The sequence below is a fragment of the Buceros rhinoceros genome, unplaced genomic scaffold (genome assembly GCF_000710305.1).
Source record: "Buceros rhinoceros silvestris isolate BGI_N320 unplaced genomic scaffold, ASM71030v1 scaffold17094, whole genome shotgun sequence".
In the NCBI taxonomy this organism is placed as follows: Eukaryota; Metazoa; Chordata; class Aves; order Bucerotiformes; family Bucerotidae; genus Buceros; species Buceros rhinoceros.
Genome location: NW_010406681.1, coordinates 51477 through 68845, shown reverse-complemented (window position 1 = coordinate 68845; position 17369 = coordinate 51477). Strand labels below are relative to the sequence as shown.

The following is a 17369-nucleotide window of genomic DNA, read 5'->3' as shown; positions in this document are numbered from 1 at the left end:
TGTAGGGAAGAGTTCAGTTTTTCAATAGATTTTGTATATTCTAAGATATCTCCTTCATTAAAATTTTCTTCTGAGGGGCTTGCTAAATTCCATTGCTTCTCAGCATCCACAGAGGTAGCAGGAGATTTTAACCATTTGCTATGAGAATTTTCAGGGTTTTCTTTTATTAATTCTGAAGTCTTAATAGTTTTTTCATCTGCTTTTTGAGTTTCTTTTTCTTTCAACTGATTACTGTCAGTGAATACCTTCTCATCTTCAGCTCCTGCTGCTTCTTCTCGGAGAGGTGATACTCCATCTCCTTTCTTTTTCACAACATTAAGAAAAGCTGTTCTTCCCATTTTCTGCCGCTGCTTTGTGAATGCAGCTTCAACTTTCTTCTTCTGTGCTTCAATGGCTCGCCTCTTTTCCTCTAGCTTCATCCTAAGATGTACCATTTCAGAAGCCAGTAACTGTGTAGTGTCTCTTCCTTGCGGAACAGGTGCCTCCTCTGGGATATGAGTCCAAGCAACCACATGAGGGATGTTCAGCTCAGAACCTTCTGGTGTGGTTTTCTGAGAACTGCTTCCGCTGCTTCTACTATCTGTGTGGTTCAACTTCCTGAATTTCTGCTCTGCAAAGCTAGTCATCTTAACCCCTGAACTCGAAGAAGCGCTGCTGCCTGCCTGTGATTTAGTACTTACTGAGCTAGGACAGGGACTTAATTGATCTCTGTGATTGCTAGCTCGCACGTCATAATCCTGGAGAAATTTAGATGGTTCTTCCATGTCAGAGTCCATGCTTACAGTATAATCTCTCAAAGAAGAATCCTCATCCATCGTCTCTGGAATATCTTCTGAAGGGACGTGTATTCCAGTGTCTACTTCTGTATTGTCAGTCACAGGACTCAGAGCACCTTTTGTGTCTGTAATTATGTCAGGGGTAGACTGATTTGGTTTAATGTTTGAATTCAAGATGCTCATTTCCTGATTGTGAAGAAAGAACCCATTTGTAATTTGGTCTGGCTGGATACCTCTGGGAGATTTTTCAGTGTCGTGAATTATCTGCAAAGCCTCTTCAATGCTTGGTGTCTCAATCTGATTGCCAAAATCATCCAGAACTGCCCTGTTTTGCAGAGCTCCATTTGGAAACCTGTAGAGGCTGCTCTCATTGGCATTTTTTTGATTTGCGTTAAGAGGCTGATTAGCCTTTGTGTCTTTATGAGCTATCATGTCCTTTTCCTCTTCAATATCCTGATTTCCCTCTTCTCTATTTACTGATTTGAAGGACAGATTTTTTCTAATATGTTTTGGCACACGGTTGATGTTTACCGAAAGGCCTTCGTTGCTCACAGATCTAGTAATTCCTCTGTCTGGAGTAGATACTGGAACGCTTTTTTCTTTGTCAAAAGAAATGTCAAATGAAACTCCATGTAACGATGACCTAATAGAGATTAGAATAAAGGAAATAACTCAGCAACTCATGATGAATAGTAATGAAATATTCACATTTGGGTTTAAAATGATTTTAAGATTGTAGCGTTAAAGGCATTGTTAGATATACTGTATTTTGCTCGGCTTCAAAGATACTCTAATAAATATATCACATACATATATTTTTATAGCTATTTAATACATAGATATAATAAAGTAAAAATACATGGAAAAATGGAATATAACAAGATCTTCCTCAGAGATAGTCAACGCTTTTTACTACTTTGGAATAAATTCTGGGCTTTTTAGAAATACAGGAATTGTCATAGCAGATCAGAAGGAAGGTGTGAAGAGGGACGCAATCTACACTTACTGGATAACCCGCCACTGTAACTCTCACTGTTTTAAATTTAGTTTACATCCTACAGGTTGAGAGTTTATGACCAGTCTAACTGAAAAACAAAACATTCAGCCTGATTGTTTTACTGTCCACAGAATAATACAAGTTTAAATACTAGTGAGCTCATTAGCCACGTTACTCTTACCACTTTTAGTTGATTGCAATGACTAAATGTGATCATATTTAATACCAACAATTCAAATATACCTAATTTAAACATAAAGAGATTATTTATTTCTGAAGTTTATTTCTTATTGCTGAGTTCTTAATCCATAATACAGTTTTCTCTTTATTTTTCTACTTTTGCAAGCTGTTTACAAGAACTTTTATTAGAGAATTCTGAAAAATCCAAACTACAATGGCGCATTTATTACTATTTATGACCACTAAGTAATAATTTTTTAATTAACTGGTACAGTAGGACTACTTACCGTTTCTCTTTGGGCCATGTCCCTACATACCCATCTACATAAGACATGGATGTGGACCTTCTGATGACTCCTAAGTGAAATTAAATAGAACCCAAAGTAACTGCTATGAAAAAATTATTTTATCATCACCTTCTGTTGCTTTAACAAATTAGTTTGCTTCACTACCTAGAACATTGCAATGGCAAAAAAAAAGTTTTTTATATTGAGAATAAAGTAGCGCAACTGAGTCAGTTTCATCCTGAACATGTATTAAACCCCTCATTTCTCAAAGAATTTACAGCTGAGAAAATATACTAGAAATGCAACTAAAATATACTACAAATATTTGTTATAACCCATACTCCCCATAACCCAAACAGAAGTCAAATTAAAAAAAATATACACAGTAAGAGGCACAAATGCAAACTTCCCATTTGTACATTTTATAAATTATAGAACTCATTCATTAGCCTTTGACGTAAAGCTCTCCCGGTAATTTCTGCATAAATAATGTTTGAATAAACACAAGTGAGATAGCAATTTACTCAGAAGATGACACCTTGTCTTGGTGCTTCATCCACCCATTCGTTAATTGTTACCTGGAGCAGATGAATAAGGCTGCTGGGGTGTATGCAGCTGATGAGATGGCGGGTAAGTTGGACTTTCCAATCTACAAAGCAAGAGACATTAACTTAGAAGAAATATATATCAAAAGCCACATTACAAAAGGGCAACCAGGCTTCATGATCTGGGCCAACACAAAAACAGATTTATTTTTTTGTGACAGGGAAGAAAGTGACTTCTCTTCTTGAAATACTCATTTATTATCTCAAAAGAGAACACTGTGATTGCCTTTAGCTGGACCTGATGCCGGCACACCAGAAAGTCGAAAAGGTATTCCTCCTACCCAAATGGCTGCAGAACAGCGCTAGTTTTAACACACTTGCCTCCCGATTTATTTCATGTAAATGTTATTAGCAGAAGGTTCCCTTTTTTAGGTTGAATTTTAGCAAAAACCCCACACATAAACATCAACAAAATGAGGCAGTTCCTACCGGCCTCAAAACTGCATGAGTACAGCTAGTATTACATAATTTTCCTGCACCTCTCCTTTGCTTAGTCTGAAACTTTGTGTTGGACTGCAATATGCACTAAACGTGGATAAAGGAGATTTGGTGACAGCTACTACTTTATAAATACAAAAATATTTTCTTTACTAAAAGAATAATCACAAAGATTTGCTCTGTTTCTACTTACAACAGGCACCTTTTTTTTTGGTTCACAGGGAAGGTCTGTAATGAAGCAGCTGTGTTAATCCAGAATAGGATTAACATCATTCAGCCTTTCGATCAGCGTGCTTCCTCGGGACCAGAACAAAGACACATGCATAGAGACACATGCATTTGTATGTGAAACACTTCTAAAGAAGCCAGACTTCAAAAACACGCTGGGTTAAATCCTTTCATGTTTTGAATTTTGTTCACTGAATTGAGAAGAACACTCCCAACTCCCTTTTTTCAATCAGTAGTTTTCAAAACATTTGTTTAGTGCTTTTATAGTTTATATGCTGTATGCTGTAGACATGTTTCCAAATAGTATTTGTGGGAAAGATATTCAGGTCAATTTAAGAAAAAAGTTGTTTTACAAACTACAGAAGCATATTTCATAAGTATATACTAAATTATTCAAAACAGGCTCTCATATTTTTCCTGATTTTTTTGTGTTAATACCACTACATTACATATTTGTTTTAAATGACATTAGGATTTCTACGAAAATTTGAATATCGTTAATATAATGTCTCCAAGTTATCTTAAAAGAGAAGTATGCTTTCAAAGTTCCATCCAGCAGCCTGTGAAAACTTGCTGCCACAAAGAAAATCTATACACTTTATTTTCCCTCAAGAAATGATTTTGGCACCACGACTGTGGTTCCATGGCAACCTCAGACATCGTAACTGTCCTCCTCTAGAGACCCACTCACTCCTCTGCACTGGATCTGGCTCTCCATCCCATCCTGAGTCATTTCAACAAGCTAAGCCAACAGCAAAACATTCATGTTCTCCAGCTGGGTTAGTTTTTTTCTCTCTTTGTGTACTGTAGCTGTAGAGAGTGATAAGGTCTTCCCTGAGAAATTAATGAAATGTATGATCAGCTAGAGAACACAAGGAAAACAGGATGTTTTTATATTACTTCAAATCTGTAATAATAATACTGAAAAAAATGTTTCACGTATATTTACAAAAACTACAAATAATGCAAAACATATTAAATTCCATTCTTGATGCTCACAGGACTTGGGAAGTTCATCGTAGCACAAGTACTTATTTTTACCAATTTGACCTTCATGGTACTTCAGTAACATGATCAGACCAAATTAAAACCATCGCTCAGTGCTTTTCTTGCTGTTATCTTAGTTCAGTTTATTTACCATTTTTGGAAATTTTTTTGTGAATTCTGTAAAAATAGCTTTTCCAGAGCAGACTTGGTGAACAGCCCCACATGAAACCGGAGAGGACAAGACGGCCACGTGACCCTTCTCTGCTGAACGGTAAGAGCTGTCTTGGAAACTGGAAAGACAACAGCACGCTGTCCAAGGGGCAAACAGCAACTGTACAAACAAGAACATGTTGCCTGCCTTGCGATGGGGCAGTGGAAGAAATAGTTGAACCACGGGATCTTCCACAAAATTCTGCCGATTACCTTTGGTAACTCAATCCAAATCTTGCATTACAAGAAGACACAAAAAGTAACTAGAAACCCGTGTTTGATTTTGAATAGAAAGGCGAAGAGTGTGAAACAGAACCAGGGTTCTCTGACACTACCTGGCTATGAAGTCAGAACCAGATGGGCTATCCACATAATTTCTTCTGTTTGCATTCAAGCTGCGAGCAGAAGCTGCATCTTTTGCAGGTTCATCTGCCAAGAAGAACAAAGCTCAAGTTATTATAGTTTAATATTAATAAAATTAATAAAAATTCATTAAATCCATAGTAGAAAAGCTGATGAAATAATCTGAAGGAATGCTTTCCAAAGACTTAAAGAATTTTCATTGGTTTAGATTAAAATCCAGTCACTTCCTTTCCATTTTAATTGCTCCAAAGTTCCCATTTGGGCACTAATTAAAGGAATGGAGAAGAACAAAAAAATGATTAGAAAAGGCAAGGGAAGAAATAATAAAGAAAAAAAACTGTAAAAGAGCCACAGAATTAAAAGCAAGCAATCTTTCCAGTAAAAATAAACCTTCTTCTGGAAGAAACTTTTCTGATAATTTTTATTTCCCCAAACCCTTAGACTGACTTTTCATCTATAAAATAGTACTTTGGTCGTGTCCTAAATTAATTAGCAATATTTAGAAGATTTAAATCACGCTATAAAGCATATAAATGAAAACAAAAAGTATGAAAGCCACATAACAGAGCACTTCTGTATGAATGCTTAAGTTACCGTGACTCTGTACTCATTAACAGATCTCCAGATGTACACGAGAAGTGGATTTTTAAATTTGAGAATCTACTGATGGAAGACTGTGCCTCTGCACTGAGCTACAAAATGCAATTTTACAATTAACTATCTGTCCACTTTCCCCAGATTTATGTTCCTTTCTCTTGGTATCTTCTCCTCAGCAATACAAGCTCTTCAGGCTAAATTCTGTTCTTGGCTCCCTGTTCTGTTTGTAATCCCTGCATGGACATAAATGGATTCTAGGCTTGATTAGGTCAGGAAAATTTGCAAATGATTACACCACAACAATTTAAATTAGTTTTTGGTAATAGACAACAAAATCTAGTTGTGATTTATGAGACGAAATGAAGATTAACATGAGTAAAGAGTGCTTTGCTCCTTCTTTAACGGGGTTGTTCACCACCAAATCCTGTTAACTAAAATAGTCACTGTATTGGTAAACACAGACGTTTTAAAAACATGCACATTAAAACTGATCCTTAACATGATTACCTTGGGGATGCACAACAACACGAGGTTGTACAAACGATGGCTTCACCACTTCAAACCACCAGAACAATTCTGCCATGAACACCATGTAGTTGCTCTACAAAAAAAACCCCATTATATTAAAACACAAGCCTGCAAACAAACAGATTAAGCAGGATTTGGGATACGCCTCTGCGTCTCGTGCAGTTTACAATCGCTTTTAATGATTTCTTAGAAAATGAGAAGGGTAAGACTGATCTGTATCACCAGCTATCTAATACACGTAACTTTACCACATGGTAACCGTTTGTTTCGGTTGAAATGGTTCATGATAGGCATGCGCTCAGGACTAAGGTCCTGTAGGCAGGGCAGAGAGGTACAGGACAGGTGGAAAAAGATGCCTGTCAAACACAATACCCTTTCCATAAAAAAAAAGAAAAAAGAAAAAAGAAAAAGAGTAGTGAAAAGGCCATGGTTTTGCAAGGCTAGGCAATAAAATTTTCAGAGCTTCTTAACATCAAAAACTCTGGTAACCCTTAGTTGTAGCGTAGGAATTTTGAACCTGACATAGACTATCCACAATAAAACCCAGACTTGCCCTGGTCTTCTCTACTTGCTTTGGCTTCTGCCATCGACAACTGTTGTGGGGACCAGAGTATGGTGCCAGGTGGACCTTTGGTTTGCTCAAAGACAGCTGTTATTTTGGTTTTTAGAATGGAGTTGGCTTCTACGTTTTCTATGTGACTGAAGGTGAACTTCAGTATAGACAAAATACCTTTTTTAAAGCTACGGTTTCTAAATATTACAATTTCTATAATTTTTCACTTAACATTTCCTCCTCCCTTTACCTCCCTTCAAACTTCTGCATGTTTAACTTGATTTTACTAAAAAAAAGTCTTCTAGTCATAGCGTTCTCATCTGAAATAATATTGTATTTAAACACACCATTTTCTTATGTTTATGATGAAACACTACATTTAACTGTGACTATTTTATGAAGGACTCAGATATTTCTTCTGAGAATATCTTCTATGCAAACCCGAGCTACTGCAAGACAGTTTGTTTTTTAAAAGTCACCCAAGTAGTATTTACGAAAGTAAAAGAGAAACTGCTGGCTATACAGCCCACTCAGAACTGAAGCTACTTTAGACGCATGATAGTGAAACATTCTGATGGAAAACGTTTTTTCTCACAAGTATTTTACAGTCAGAAAGTGATGCTAATAATAATGGTCAAAGGGGAAGACTAATGATCAGTAACTTAAGTTTTTGGAAAAACTGACTGTGAGTCTGTAGTAATCCTGCTACCCAGGGCTAGAAGGAATCTAGACATTATTTCCACAGATTTCACCTTGATTATGCTGACAAAAGTTCTAACAGCCTGTCACACGATTAGCACTTGCACTTATACACAAAAATATTCAGAAACATATCAGTATTTTAATAGTACTAAAAATAACAAAGCTCTGAGCAGCTCAGACTGGCTCAAAACCACTGAACAGCAGATGGCAGACTTGCAGCTTCACTGATGCTTTTATTTGCTAAACACTGATTTTTTTTTTTTTCAATTTGATATTTTTAGACTGTTCATTAGTTGCATGTAGTCAGCTGTACTACTGGTTACATCCATCTATTGCATCTCCTGGTACTGTACAATAAAAATCCTTCTGTTTGACACATTTTGGAGGATTATCTTCTGAAAAAAATTCCCTTATTCTGAGTATATAAGCTGCAGTCACTACTCGTTTCTGTATCAAATGGAGATAAGCTAGCTTGTTTTACAAAACTTTATACAAAAAAGATAAATTATTTTCTTTAATATCACAAGTAATTTCTAAATCAAATTAGCTAACAGAAATTAGTCAAATCTTGCCACTTAAAATAACTCATATCCTTGTAATATTTTTAGTTTTAGATCTGCATATTTACAGAATAGCAGCTACAACGTCATATATAAAAATGATACAGATCATTTGCAATCAGGCTAGAGTCCAACAAAACCGATGCCTTTAGGAATTTTCTCAAAATGAATGTAAGAACACTGTAAAACTTGTATCACGATGCACATCAAAATCTCTGTTCAGAAGGAAAGTAAGTTCCCTCAAATGCAAACCCGCAGTCTATGTTACGAACGTGCTGACATAAATGCACCAAGCCTGAAGAAAACTGGAGTGTTCCCAGCTCTCTGGAGAAGGCCAAATTACAGTTCTGTGTACGATCCAAGCACCGTCGCTTTGTCATATCTCCTGCCACAGGTTAATAAATGCCACAACTCACGTTGAAAACTCCAGTATGTCTTGTTTCAGACCAGAACAAAGAAGTGGGCAAACTGGCTGATGAACATCAGTGAAAGCAAACCACGCTGCTTCCCTCTGAATAACAAGTCAGGATCATTTGGTACCTCTCAGAAGAGAAATCTTCTCTTAAAAAATGTTCCTGGTTGAATCCTCCTTTTCATTCCTGAGCCCAAATCCTTTCAGACCAGCCCAATGGGGATCAAACCGCTGGCCCAACTCCCACCCTCGGTCCTCAAGAGCCTCACCAGAGCCAGTCAGCTGCTCCCCCGGGTCTGAGGAAGCAATCCTTTCAGACCAGCCCAATGGGGATCAAACCGCTGGCCCAACTCCCACCCTCGGTCCTCAAGAGCCTCACCCAGCTGCTCCCCCGGGTCTGAGGAAGCCGTATGCAGGCAGACACGGGCGTCACCTGCCCATTCAGCCTTGGGTTGGCAGCCCAACCGGCAGTGGATTTTTTCGTTGGGATTGAAGGAAAAGCTGTACACCCTGTGTGGACATTGCGTAGCCCTTATTTCTGGATTTCCATGACGTATTTGAACGCCATCTTTCACCTCTCCAGGATGCTCTGAGGACGTGGTGCTGATTATAGCTTCTGCTTACATAGCTTGCACCATTACAGCAGGAAGTATTCAGAACTGCTCAAGTACAATAACTATTTTTAGTATAAAACAATCTTTCATATATTATATTCTCCTGTTCTATTCAGCAGTCGGGGGGGGAAAAGAAAAAAAGGAAAAAAGTTGTGGAGCCAGGCTCTCGATCTGGCCGGCCGGGCCTTTGACAGCACAAACGTTTGTTCTGCCCGAGCTGGCCCACATTCCTGTCAGAGGAAGCCCCTCACAGGCGAGAGACAGCCATCAGCCCTCGGATTTCCCTCGCTTCCCATCCAGACAGCTTTCATCCTGAATAACATGCCTTCTGCACGAGCCCGGGTGAGCAGACTCTACGGTGACCAGAGAAGAGCAGCCGAAAGAAAGGAAGCTGAGGGGCAGACATGAGAGCGTCCCAGGAGACTGAGAGGCTGCAGGGACGGGTGGCCCCGCTGAATCCCCAGGAATCCGCACACGCAGGACAGCAGGGCTCGGCCACATCCGTACAGGGCCATCAGCACACGCTAGGGCCAGCCACAGGCTGGATAACCCTAACAGCACCCAGAAGGGCAGTAGCTGTCGCATGCACACGAAGAGTACAGGATTACGTGTGTATACAGACCTCAAGAGACAAGTGAAGCCCGTGAGCAGCTCACCGGACACCTTCCTGAAAGCCACTGGTGGGCCAGTATGACACCCTGCTTCTGGGAGGCCACTGAGCTGGGCTCCAGTGCAGTAAAAATGACGTGTGAACTGTGTGAGCTAATGAACGCCGCCTGTGAATAGTGATCTCTTCATAATGACGGATTCATCCAGTTAATAAAAGGTTATTGGCTGTGATCTGTCTCTCACCCTGACTCAACCCCCTATCAATGAAAAGGGAATGTACAACAACACATGCAGATTCAATTACCAGCACAATTATAGGATTTTTTTTTTAATGCCGCGTGTTTTTGAAAGCTCAGAAGAAGGAAGACTTACAAAAGACAACAATTAACTGTGTGTCAACTGATTCAATGACTAATGCCTACGTGAGCTCTCAAATCATGGCAAACTTCAAATGATTCAAGGTGCCAGTCGGTACCTTCTTGGACAGTAAAGCTGATAAATGACCTGTTCTTGGGTAGGAACCCTACGGTCCTACTAGAATAAACTGTCAGAAAATGATCTAAAAATATCAAGAATATAGTCAAATAAAACCAAAGATGTGCTTTTCCTCTTCTACAAATACTTTCGACATTATATCTCACGTGACAAATGGAACACGTGAGATGCATTTTTTTCTTTCTACTCAGGAACGATACGTGTCCCTACAACATCCTTTCAGGAATTACACATTCCATAAGACCTTTATTCAAGGCACAGATGCGACATAGCGACTCTAACATTGCAGTGCTAATTGACTGTTGGACCAAAGTAATAAAGAAGTCTCTTTACTGCTCTGCAGGGTGATTTGTGCTTCCTGTCATGGCACTTCATGCAAGTTCTATTTCTACAAACTTGTTCATTGGATGGGCAGAACACACGTGTGTTAAGACACAATATAACACTTTTTTCAGTTCGTGTAATATTCCAGATACAGGTGAAGAACAATATATATTTAAAAAAATATTGTTTCAGGATAGAACTGCTTACAAGAGAAGGGAATAGGGAGGACCAGGGCAAAAAAGCAATCTACACAACCAAAGAGAAATCCAAGATTTTCTATTCTTTCTTCTTGTTAAACATGCAGGGAGGATTTGGAAAATATTGTGACTTGTGTTTGCCTGTCTCAAAGGAAAACAAACAGGAACCAGTACGATCCCTTGGTGGTGCCTCAAGCATTCATGGAATGTATTCAAATTATTTTTTTCTTTAACCAGTAGCCCTACCTTAGTAAACATCTTATAAGCTTCACAAATGTGTTTTTCTTAGAGGAGAAATGGGCAGGTGAGGAGCAACAAAACTTACTTTCTGCTTCATTTGATTATGACACATTAAAGCTGTCTAGAAATCCAGACAAAACCTATTTCTCCTCTGTGCTGAAACAGAACTAAGTCAACGCTTTCATCTGCTGCAACATCTGAGAGCTTGTTAAGTGCATTCTTGTTAGGCGAAGTTTTAAATTAATCTGATCTTATTTCTGTGCCAAAATTATTGATGGGAAAGCCAAAAGTGGGCACAATCACTTTGGTCAAGCCCTGCACTGAATTTTTGTATCATACATTGTCTACAACCTCCCTTGACGTAACGTAACAGAACAGCGCCGTGTGCCAAGCACAGAGCGTAAGGGATGCGCCTGGGGCTGGATCACTTCACAGAAAGAGGCGCCACTCCTTTCCTCCTCGAGCTTAGCACGAAGGCAGGATACCCAGTGTAATTTCTAGTGCCACGCATGGCAGAGCATCGTCATTCCAAAAACTCAGCTATTCTTTTCTTGAGGCCTTTTCCAGTAACATACGAATGGTTTGGTTCTTTTTATTCTTTCTGTCATCTCTATGATTGCAACAGACTTCACCAAAAGCAGAATGCCACCTACTGTGCAATATGAGGTATCCTCTACAATAATAAATACTTTTGCTAACAGACACCTGAAACAAAGGCACAGGCTTCTATAAATCTTACAACTTGATACTATATAAATTTTGTAGGCCGAGATAAAGATGACTTCTCCTAACCAGTTTAATTCAATGCGAAATACTAAAAATATCTGTTTACAATGGAAGTTTTTCAAAGTGAAAATAAAATTATTTCGAGAATAAGTATATTTATTAAGACTTACTCTATTCAGATACATTGGAAAACTAAGAAGGAGCTCCTTTAACTGTGAATTTATTTTGAAAGCAAATTAACTCTTAACACTGGAAAAACAGTTTGTATCACTAGCCAAAGTTTCCATGCCAAGTTTTAGAAGAAAAACTTGGCAGCCTTTCTTTGCAGCATTTACATCTAAATAAGTATCCAACCACAGCAACTTGTAAAAACATGATCACAAAAGGGCTTTCTCAGTTCTAGAAATACTCTAAATCTTTGAAAGAACTCTAAATTCCCTCTAAATCAGTGTTCTGAAACAGCAACATGATTGAGTCTGTTGCATCTTAAAAGTCTAAAGCCTGACGCATCGAGATTTTGACAAAATAGTTACTTTTTTAAAATTGAAGCTCCATAGTGCATACTGGCTTGAGAAATAATTCATTACCAGTATTATTAATTGTCACAAATGAAATCAAAACCAGTATTATTAACTGTCACAAATTAAACCGAAAAATATAAATTCCCTTTATTCCACATATCTGTAAGCAGCGAAGATGTCCTCCTGGAGATCCCTGACCGTGGCGTAGGCTCATGCACTGGGAAGCCACAGGCAAGAGAGGCTGCGCAGCAGCAGATTTTACAAGTACCTCGGCAGGTTACTGTACCCGGGATGGAAAACCACCACGGGCTGACCGAGGGCACCTACCACGCAACTCTGCGTACACAAAATACAACAGCTAAGTAGTCTAGTCTTAGGTGCTACTGCCCTCACTCATTCTGACAGTTCGTTACTTAATTGAAAAGGATTGGGTTCAACCCTAGAGGAGACAACAAAGCTTTATTCAAGCTCTGGCTTTTGTGACTCAGCTTGTGAGATCGTTATAAAGATCATGAAAGCAGTGAAATGACCTAGATATTCAGGAAACAATTACATCCCACCTGCAATGGATGTGCTGACTCCATAAAAATAGTATTTTTTCCCCTAAAGGCAGGCCAACGAGTATCTTAAGCAAGTGAAGAGTGATTTATAGAGAAGAAAGTCTTAGAGAAACAAAAATGAAAAATTAAAGTTACAGGTAGGCAAGAAATAATTCAATTGCTCCTTGTCTTTCCACAGAGGCTTAAAAAATGACAGAATAAGCAGAACTTCTTTTCCCTCTTTCTAAAAGAGCAATGACTGAAAGTGCTTAATCGTTTATCCAAACAACTGTATTTGTAGGAATTCCAGGGAAAACACTGTCAAGATTTTTCAATGAACTTAACTCAGAAGTTTACACTTCTACAAAAGTGAAAAAAAAACTCGTAAGGTTAAAAACCATAACATTTTTGTGTACACAGAAATGATTAAGGGCAAGTAATAATTCCATGTTTTTTCATACAGCAGCAAATCAAAAAAGACTAAATGTTTCATTAGTGAAACGTTTGCATTTTTATTCATTTATTTATTCATTTATTACCTTTATTGAAGAAGCTGCATAGAGCATATCCTCAAGACTGAAATGGCAACACTGGTTAAGGTATTCTTGACAAAATTCTTGAATCAGTTGTAGATTATACAAGCTGTCAGCCAAAGACATTGTCTCTTTCAAACAAATATCTAAAAAGGAAGAATAGAAGCAAAGATTAGATATAGTTACAGATTTTCAAAAAAGCGCTTTATGCTTTGCTGGATCCTGGAGCGTTTTCTGAATAAATTCAGATTTGATTTTTTTTTCAGGGGGATTTTATTTTTCTATTTCAGAACTTAAATGATCACTCTACTTTTTAACTTTAAACATTTTTATATCTTTAGACACTTTTCCATACACTGATTTTGTTTTTTCGCTATTGACAATTTTCCTCTGCTTTACTTTTGTGAAAATGGAAGTCACGCTCTAACTCCTCCTTTTTCCATATAACGAAAAACCATACTTTAATACATATTTCTTCAATTAGATTTTCTATACAGCAATAGCAGTAGGAAATGTATGCTTTTTCAAATTCTCCATACATACTCTTCATTCGTCTATGCAGAGGGACCTGAGAATACATTTTAATGCTATTAACCTAAATCTTCCCAAAACCACAGCAACGAGTCAATCTTATGTATTTGTTTTTGTGGGTTTAGAGGTTTTGTATGAGATTCTACAAGGATCTGAAGTCTCTGATGTATGAATTTTCTCACTCAAAATGCTACGTGAAGACAAGTGGTACAGCGAACAGACTAGCAGAGTTATACAGTATTCTCTGAATACGACTCATGCTCAGCTAACCTCCTGTTCCCTTTTTGTGATTGCTGCTTGGAAAATTAAGTAGCAATAATAACTTCCTGGAAGAAAAGACAGCCCTTGTAAAATGAAGGACTGAATAAAAGAAAATTACTTCCAGAGCATGCATCAGATTTTATTTCCAAAGCAGCAGTGTATCACTGAGCTCTACAAAAGTTTTAAATTGTTTAGGATAAAAGGTTTCTGCAGACAAAGAATCTTTTCGTCAGACAAAGAATCTACTTTGATGCTAGGAGGATAAGGATTCCCACCCGGAGGAAATCAGAGATGATGATCAACGGAAAAAATGTTTGGCTAACCTGACTGAAATGGGATAAAACTTCCCAATGCAAAATGCAGTGTCATGCGTTTGCATCCAGTAAAATTGAAAGAGCCATGGAGTAGGAAGGTATTTTGTATTAGCGTGAAGATGTTTATGAGCTTTCAGCATCACGCAGCTAAGAAAAAAACCAAACATGATGCCAAAATGTATCAGAAAATTTATCTCCAGTAGTGACAGAGGAGAGCTGTACAAAGCATATGAGACGCCAGGCTAGATTTCTGTATACAACTGCAACCATTCATACTCCAGGAAGATCAACCAAAACTGGATGAGCTGCAGAGGAAAACTATTGAGGATAATAACGAAAATGGAAATCCACTTCAGAAGGGGAGACTGAAAAGGCTTGGTTCAGTAGCCTGGGCAAAAGATAAAGAAAATATACCAAAAAGGTAGACATCAGATTAGGAGAAGCTGTTCAAGCCAAAGGGCACTGCTAGAAGAACAGCAAAGGCACACAGACAGGCTACAATCACATTTAGGAAGAAAAGAAAAATAAGATTTCAACTCAAGTGAAAAATGGAGCTCTGTGGCAGTGGGTCAGAAGAGTGCAGATTTTAAAGAGCTAGACAATTTTAAAATAGAACATGATAAATTCATGAAAGGGATTACATAATTTCGTACAACAGCCAATTTCTTAGCTCACTAACATGGGGAGTCCTTTCTAGACCTGTATTCCTTGAAGGAAACCTAGATTTGAAAGTAAATGAAGTGTTAATGATGAGAAAATCTATTTCAGACTACAGAGAAATTTAGATTAATATTTTTTCTTTTTTGTTAATGTATTTTAAAGCATTTTTGCATATGCCTTTCTGTTACCTGCTCTCTTTAGTTCCAATACAGAACAAAGTCTCAGTGAAATTTAAACTGCATCAAAAATTAAATAATTTAAATACAGGAAAGATAGGCAAAGTCTTTTTAAAGTGCTTTGAGTTGTTTCAGAGTACCTTTGAATTTACTTCTGAGACAATGGCACGCATACTTATTTATCTTTAGGGAAGATTATGTCAGGACACCTAACCAGAACAGTAAAACTGAAGTTCCAAAGATGACATGTGCCATGTCTTGTTTCGAGTCAGATGCTGGAGGAATTTGCTGGTAAGTATCTACGTGGCCGCACAAGGTATACAAGTCCATTCCGACTCTCTGTATTTTCAGCCATGCTAAAACAGTACTAAGAAGCTAAGTGTTACCCCCATTCAACACTGCGCAAGTCTTCACTTTTTGCTAATCGCACACAGGAGTATATATTTGGCTACAACATTTCTGTAAACTGAAAGTTGTATTTTTCAAAATTGGTAAGCTGAAGAAGAATCGCGAACACGTGCATCTCAATGTGTTTCATCCGCAACACCTACTTCCTACTGTGCTGGAAGCTTCTATAAAACGGTTGTGTATACGAATTCCAGATTTCAGTCCTCAGCAAGCTTTATACTGTTGTTCATATTCCTGGATTTCTCAGGATGCTTCTGTGTAAGTGTTCCCACGACATCAAAGGTATCGTGGTCAGAACACAGGCAGAAAATGACGGGTGCTAGCTGCCAAGATGTTTTACAACTACAGGGGATTCTCATTTGCCAAGAGGAAAATGTGACTTTAACCAGACCTAAGCAAAAGAACAAGGTGAAGCTGCTGATCAGCTGCTGACATAACTGCTATTACAGAACAGCACGACACCAAAACAGATTATGTATTTTCTGTTTACTATATAAATGATATAGGTAATGACCAGGTGAACAAAAAGTCCATAATAGAGAGCAACTGCTTGCCAGTGCAGCTGTACAGAGCTTGACTAACTCTAAACTCTTCCATGTTTTATACCCACGACTGCTCAGATTCACAAGAAAACACTTATAGAGCTTCAAGTTTAAGGGTTTTCCAGGTGGTTTGAAGATTCATAGCACGAAGGGAAGTGTGTTGCCACAGTCAGATCTGTAATAACACATCTTATTATATTAGTGGGATAACAAAAGTACGCACAACACAGAAGGACACCTTTGTTCCTTTTATATAAATGTAAAAATAAATAGACACAAAATTGATATTAAACCCACCACACTGATATTATGCCTCTTAATTCTCATATTTAAGCACCTTCCTTTACACTGTTGTCAAGCACAGACATTTAAACTTTCACGGACATTACACTTTCATGGACTGAGAGACACGTTAGACATACCCTCCAGTTTAACAATATCTGGACAGTAGAAGTGGATCAGGGCTGCTAGAGCACAACCGTCTGTCCCATCCTTTAGCAGGTTCTCCACCAGGGGAATGCAGGGCAGCTGTTTAAGCAATGTTTGCTCCTTCCTGTAACGGGCCTGCAGTACAGAATGAAGAAATTTAGAGTAAAAGGCTTTGAAACAGATGAAGAAACAGATTAGTATTTTAGCTCTCATACCCTGTTAGTGAAAAAGTATTATTCAATAAATAGTTGAATATTCTCAGTGTTAATTTCTGAAGACCTGTTCATGTTATGCCCCATTCTGAATAGCATAAATAAAACGTAAGAAGCAGCTAATGCTACAATGCTACTACTGAGCATTTCTTTCAAGACTACCGAATTTTGATGATCTCTGTATAGCACACTGAATTAATTATTGTTATTCATCAGAAACAATCTGTGTGAAAACACAGTGAGCCAAATCCTTAGCTGGTGTAACTTCAGTTTACAAGCAAGTCAAATGACTCTGTGAAGTTAACTCACCTAAGAATTTTGTTCAAAATCTTTCACATACCTGACTTAAGGACAAATTCAGAAACAAGGAAATCTGATCAACTTCATTTTTATTACAAGCATACGTCATTATAGGCAGTTCTAAATGGAGAAGCATTAACAGTCAAGTGTTATGACCATGCAGTGTCCCACTTAGAAAGAGGAAACATTTTGAAAAACAACTCAGTGTATAAAGAGATCGTTAGTTTAGAACGCCAAGATAGCATTTAGCTGCAGTGAACACATTTTTCATGTTGGGGTTTTTTGTTTGTTTGGGGGGGGGGGTTTGTTTGTTTT

The 17369-nt window shown here is 38.0% G+C and overlaps 1 protein-coding gene across 2 annotated transcripts in view; it reads right to left on the bottom strand.

The window, feature by feature from the left end:
* Positions 1 to 17369, bottom strand: part of CAMSAP2 (calmodulin regulated spectrin-associated protein family, member 2) — a 78806-nt gene that overhangs the window by 10230 nt on the left and 51207 nt on the right. For both annotated transcript variants that reach the window (XM_010134218.1, XM_010134219.1), the window contains 7 exons: positions 16536 to 16677; positions 13228 to 13367; positions 6176 to 6269; positions 5044 to 5137; positions 2819 to 2889; positions 2241 to 2310; positions 4 to 1419 (listed from right to left, as the gene is read on the bottom strand). In XM_010134218.1, the coding sequence (XP_010132520.1) occupies positions 4 to 1419; positions 2241 to 2310; positions 2819 to 2889; positions 5044 to 5137; positions 6176 to 6269; positions 13228 to 13367; positions 16536 to 16677 (2027 nt within the window). The remainder of the gene's footprint in view (positions 1 to 3; positions 1420 to 2240; positions 2311 to 2818; positions 2890 to 5043; positions 5138 to 6175; positions 6270 to 13227; positions 13368 to 16535; positions 16678 to 17369) is intronic.